The sequence below is a fragment of the Triticum dicoccoides genome, chromosome 3B (genome assembly GCF_002162155.2).
Source record: "Triticum dicoccoides isolate Atlit2015 ecotype Zavitan chromosome 3B, WEW_v2.0, whole genome shotgun sequence".
NCBI lineage: Eukaryota > Viridiplantae > Streptophyta > Magnoliopsida > Poales > Poaceae > Triticum > Triticum dicoccoides.
Window position 1 is genome coordinate 199,790,568 of NC_041385.1, and position 6,566 is coordinate 199,797,133.

General features: G+C 43.1%; 1 protein-coding gene across 1 annotated transcript; it reads right to left on the reverse strand.

Annotated features, from left to right (window-relative positions):
- Positions 1–1,246: 1,246 nt before the first annotated feature.
- On the reverse strand, positions 1,247–3,513 carry LOC119275523 (putative F-box/kelch-repeat protein At1g12870). The gene is made up of 2 exons (XM_037556388.1): positions 3,320–3,513; positions 1,247–2,884 (listed from the first exon to the last, which is right to left on the reverse strand). Exons 1-2 carry the CDS (start codon positions 3,371–3,373, stop codon positions 1,523–1,525), a joined length of 1,416 nt encoding a protein of 471 aa, XP_037412285.1. The 5' UTR covers positions 3,374–3,513; the 3' UTR covers positions 1,247–1,522.
- Between the last annotated feature and the right edge of the window lie 3,053 nt (positions 3,514–6,566).

Genomic DNA, 6,566 nt, shown 5'->3' on the forward strand with positions numbered 1-6,566 from the left:
AGTGTCAGATTGGTCTCATGTTCTGTCAAGAGCTGCTGCTTGTGCCAATCACATTTAGCTGTCCTCCAATGGACAAATCATGTTGGTTATTCATATAAAGATACAAAATGAATGAGTGTTGCTGCTGTTTATCTTGGATCATGCTTGCTGCATTTTTTTGGTCATCTTGACATAACGACAATATCAAGCTCTTTGTTTGGGCCTCACACATGTATGTGCCTCTTGCATCTTCACAGCACATGTATATTGCCATTGAATCCAAAATTGAGATGCTCTTGATTTACTGTTAGTTCATCAAATAGTTTATGCTGTGCTCTTCGTTTTGTTCATAAAAGTTGGTTTATTGTTAGTTCATCAAATAGTTTAAGATGCTCTTGATTTGAATGTGTGCTTGATTAAAATCAGTTGTACTGGTGTCTGTAATGTTAGCCCTAAAATCATCCGAGCTTTACAAAACTGTCGGCGGGAGGTAAATCTACAATTGGAACAAAAATTTCATTTAGCACCAGCCTGTCATATTAATTAGAGTTAGCTGACAATAAATGTTACATTGCTGCTTTGTCCTGATTGACCATTGCATGTGTCTTAAGAAAACTTGGATTGTTTTGATCTTTTTAAAGGTATAGAATTTTATAAGAGGATGGAATTTTGTATTTTTCTTATGATATATACACGAACTAAGCGCTAAAAAAACTGATCAATTTTACATCAATATGATAAAAAGGCAGAGCAGCAACGCACGCTAGCTTCTAGTCATTATACAAATGTGTAACAAATAAACGTCCAAGTTTCACTATACCCAAAAAAAAGTCGTGTAAAAAAAAACAAAAACAAAGCTTCCAACTAGGTAGATACTGAGATTGCAAAATCCAAACATAAAAAGCACTAATCGACCGCAAAAATATAAATACACACATGGGCTTCTCGACAGGCGCGGCGACACGCAGAGCCTTTGCCCGCTAGTAATCTCTTAACTGGTCTAATAATTTTATGCAATCTCTTTTGTACTCATGCTTCATTTATCTACAAGTTCTGTAATGTTTAAAATAGAAATGCACTTTATTAAGTATATGAGAATCTAAATCTATCTTGAAACCTGAGTTATGTTCAATGTAGACGCATCATGTCTACAAATAGTATTCTTGCATAAGAAACAAGATGATGGTCTCCCTTTAAACTAGCAGATAGCAGATCCAGAAACAAGAGAACTACACAAATTGCAGGCTACATAATCCAACAGATGACATAATGATTAACTTGATAATTATTCAATAGAGAATCAGTTCCACAGAAACAGAATTTGAAATTTGAGACTTTGATACAACCCAAGACCACCATAAGAATACAGTTTGCATGAAAACAACAGGAAAAACATGAACAGAAGCTTGTTTAAGTGCCCCGTACAACATTAAACAGACTCTGTAAATCGTCATCATGATTCATCTTATTCATCCTTTGCCTGAGAGAAACATTCATGATCCATTGAATAAGGCAGGCATGAGTTTGTAGACAATCCAACATCTTATAAGGCTTGTAAGCTCGCCTTAGGAGTAATAGGAACAAGGCTTGCAGTGTAATAAAGTAGTTCAAACACACATAAATTTTCCCATGCATGGCCCAAGGTATCTTCACTGGGCCCAAGGAACCTTAGGTCATCCATATCAAACGTATCCTCTTCTTTTACACCATGAGCTTTCATGTAATAACGGATAAGACAATGACCTCTTCGTAAGAGAAACCCACCAGTGACGCTAAGTGAGGCCACTGGACAGCAGTGATCTGAGACATTGATTACATAATGGCAATCCCACTCCGGATTCACAATATCTCTTGCCATCCAGACCAATACTCGTTGCACACACTTGCTAAAGAAAGTAGCACATAATTCCCCGTCAAGCTCATGGAGAACAATATCATCATCTTCAACTGTAGGGTACACGTTGTTAAGCAATGGAGTGATACCAAATGTTTCATCTTGAAGGCAGAAACGAAGCAGCGCCTGCGGGGGGCATCGCTGATTTTTCTTATCTATGAAATAGAACAGGGAACCCTTGCAGTGAATGGCAGTTTGCGGACACACAATAGGGTATGGTGGATCCAGCAACGTTTCCCTCCAGTGGCCCTCTTCACCAATAATAGTGAAGACCTCCATCCCCATTGCAACAGAACTGTAATCACCGGAACGGTAGAAAGACCGTGCAACCTTGTATGTTCCAGTGGAAACATCAAGGCCCAAACCAATTGGAAGGCAGCTGGGATGCTGCAACATATTGCGGTGGCACCTGGGCAGCGCAACAACATCTCTAGTTGCTGGGTTGAAGACATAAGTGTTGGTGTTTGTGGGGAGCAACACCAATCCATCACAGTGTGCCATTTGGGACACCAGCCCAAACTCACCAGTGGGGAACTGCCTCCCATAAAGGAGTGTTGCACTACTACTGCTCCTGCTCATGTCATCTTGTTGTAAAGACCACAGGTAGAAACGGATGTTGGTGGAGAAAAGACCGGAAGGATTTGGTTCCAGATAAATCTGGGGGGTGACGAGGAAGGAAGACGGGTTGCGATGTTGTTTCTCTTTGGAGCACTGGAGGTGCGCACGAACAAAAACAGGGTCGGAGATGATAGCGTACCAGGCCTTGCTAACCAACTTAAACCTCACCAGGGACTCTACGGGCAGCCGGATTAAGATCTCCCACACCATCACGTCCAACAACAGCTCGCTTATAGGCTGCAAACTCATCGCCCTTTGCTTCCTTTGTGGCACACTCATCGTCCTTTGCATCCTCTGTGGCATACTCCCCGTCCTTTGCATCCTCTGTGAAATCCTCTTCTTTATTTTCCTCACATCATTAGCCGGCATTTTTGGAGATGTACCATTAACCCTCTTCAAGTCCATGCAGCAAGAAACAAAACAAAAATATAACTAGGATCTTAATAATCTATCTATGCAATGCACGGCACTGCCTACGCTGACATGAATACACATACATTGATAGATACTGATAATACATTGATATATATAAAGATATTTGCGTGTTTAATGTCCGAATTCGAACATGGTCTCCCTGGTCTGTTGGGTATCTTTTCCGGACACGGTGTCCGTCTTAGTATAGGAGTACACACGCACCAAATTACGTACTCCCTTCGATCCGAATTCGGATCGGAGGGAGTATTGTTTTTCTTTTTTTGTCAGCAACAAAGGAATCAGTGAGATCTGAAACCTGAAAGTGACTCAGATCCGGTCAAAAGCTTTTTTTTCTCTCAGAGAAAAATATAGTGAAAAATACAGAAAAAATGTTTAAGGTGTGGCGGAAATTACCGGAAACATCCTTCTATTGCCGTTGGTATCGTCGCCGTCCAGCAGACTGGCCATGGCTGCAAGCTCGATTGGAAAGGGTTTGCGCGTGGAGGCGCAATTGGGGATCGGGGGATAGCGGCGGCGGTTCGTGAGCTTCAGGATTTCAGGAAATTGATCGGGTAGGGTTCTTACTGGACCGTTCCGTTGACTCGTTTCACTTGCCCAGCCCACGCACGTCTTGTTAGCGAAGCCCTCTCTCTCTCATACGAAGCCATTCAGCGCACGGATAACTTGGCCTGGCCCAACTGGCTGCTCTTAGAGGAACAATGCTACACTTTTTAAAAAAACTGCTACAGTTTTCTTTTTGAGAGAGAAAGCAAATGCTTTATTAATAAGACTTTTTTTAGGATGCTTTCTTACTAACTAGCAAAAATGCCCGTGCGCGAACCAACCTGTGATTGGATGGTTAGGAGGGCAGTGGTATCCCCAGCCCACCAGGGTTCAGGTCCTGGTTATCACATCCCGAATTTTTCTCAAATATGGTATGTTAAAAATTTCACAGGGAATTAAAAAATGTCTAGGAAATACCGATGATTGCCTGGGATTGTTTGAAATTGACTTTGAATTACTTGATCGTTTGCCTAGAAGGATGTAAATCCAAATGCAACTAGTGAAACCCTAGCAAGCCTTGTAGGAACCCAAGCCATTGAAATATTGTGGGGAAAAAGAGTTTTTAAATAAGTCCCAAGAATATCCAAGCCAAAATCATTTCCTTAAAAGAATTTGAGTTGGTTTATTTTGAAATCAATTCAAAAGCCAAAGGGAATTATTAAAAAATATTTTTGTCTTTTATTTGCCATTTTTCTAAAATGAATTTGAAACATATTTGGTTCCGAAACCAAATTCAAATTAAAAAGGGAAAATATAAGTGCAGTAAATATATGCCCAAAATGCCCCAATAAAATGTACAACTTTCAGAAATACTCCATTTGGAATTTAAAAAATGTTGTTTTTTGGGGAATGAATTTCAAATTCAAAGCCTACATGAATTCACAAAGAAAACAGAAAGACTGAAACAGAAAAGAAATAAAAAGAAAAAGGCCCAGCTGAACCAGCTAGCCGGGCCAACCTCTCTCTCTCTCTCTCTCTCTCTCTCTCTCTCTCTCTCTCTCTCTCCCCCTCCCTCCCTCTCCCCAACCGGCTCCACCGGTCAGGACCTCCTCCCACCTCCCGCACGACCCCTCCCCACTACGCCGCAACAGTCGTGCATACACGCGCACATGATCCCATGTCCACGCGCTCTCCGGTCACCCCGAGGCCTGACGACTTGCCCCTATAAAGCCCCCTCGACCCCATCGTCTATTCACCCCACTTGATCGAGCCCAACACTGGCAGGCAGCTCCGTCGCGGACCCCCACCGTATGTACTGCCCTAGCTCGTCTCTGGCTCAATTCCGATGAGGGAAGCCCACCCTAGGTCGTGTTGTTGCCACCACTAGATCCGTCGTTCCACGGCGCACCTCCTAGACTTCGCCACCTAGCCCGAGACCCTCTACAACCCCGTGTTTGTCATCAACCGAAGCTTGTCGCCACCGCGAGTTACGCTTTGGCGATCCCCGAAGGTATTTGACCCTGCCACCGTGTTCCATGTGTCAGTCGTAACCTAGCGCATCACCCTGACCCATTCATTTGTCTCAGAGAGCACTGAATCCGCGACCCCGATCGCACCTGAGGAGCTCCGCTATCGTGAAAACTCCGGCGAGCCCTAGACGCCGCTGAGGTCACCTGAGGATGTGGCCATTGAACCCGAGGCCACCAGCGTGACCAGCCCGTCGTTATGATCCTCGTGGACTGCTACTTTTTGAGCTTGCGTTGGTTTTTCCCTTGAAGAGGAAAGGGTGATGCAGCAAAGTAGAGATAAGTATTTCCCTCAGTTTGAGAACCAAGGTATTAATCCAGTAGGACACAACGCACAAATCACCAAGACCTGCACAAACAATCAAACAAACTTGCACCCAACACGATAAAGGGGTTGTCAATCCCTTCACGGTTACTTGCAAAAGTGAGATTTGATAGAGATAGATAAACGATAAAGTAAATATTTTGGGTATTTTTGGTTTATATATCAGAAAGTAAAAGATTGCAAAATAGTTGATCAGAAACTTATATGATGGAAAATAGGCCTAGGGGCCATAGGTTTCACTAGTGGCTTCTCTCATGAAGGCAAATAATACAGTGGGTGAACAAATTACTGTCGAGCAACTGGTAGAAAAGCGCATAGTTATGACGATATCTAAGGCAATGATCATGAATATAGGCATCACATTTGTGTCAAGTAGACCAAAACAATTCTGGATCTACTACTATTACTCCACACATCAACTACTATCCAGCATGCATCTAGAGTATTAAGTTCATAAAGAACGGAGTAACGCATTAAGTAAGATGCCATGATGTAGAGGAATTAACTCAAGCAATATGATGAAAACCCCATCCTTTTATCCTTGATGGCAATAATACATTATGTGCCTTGACGCCCCTACTGTCACTGGGAAAGAACAGCGCAAGATTGAACCCAAAGCTAAGCACTTCTCCCATTACAAGAAAAACCAATCTAGTTAGCCAAACCAAACCGACAATTCGAAGGGAGTTGCAAAGATATCAAATCATGCATATAGGAATTCAGAGAAGATTCAAATAATATTCATAGGTAAGCTGATCATAAATCCACAATTCATCGGATCTCGACAAACACACCGCAAAAGAAGATTACATCGGATAGATCTCCAAGAACATCGAGGAGAACATGGTGTTGAGAAGCAAAGAGAGAGAAGTAGCCATCTAGCTACTAGCTATGGACCCGTAGGTCTGAGGTAAACTACTCACGCTTCATCGGAAGGGCAATAGAGTTGATGTAGAAGCCCTCCGTGATCGAATCCCCCTCCGGTAGGTTGCCGAAAAAGGTCCCTAGATGGGATCTCATGGGTACAGAAGGTTGCGGCGGCGGAAAAGTGTTTTTGTGGATGCTTCTGGTGGTTTGAAGATATATGGGAATATATAGGAGAAAGAATTAGTCCAGGAGGGTCACGGGGGGCCGACAAGGGTGGGGGCGCGCCCTCCGTCCTTGTTGTTGCCTCGTGGCTCCTCCGACTTCATCCCAAGTCTCCTGGTTGTCTCCTGGTCCAAGAAAAAACATCCCGAAGGTTTCATTCCGTTTGGACTCTGTTTGGCATTCCTTTTCTGTGAAGCTCGAAAACAAGGAAAAAACA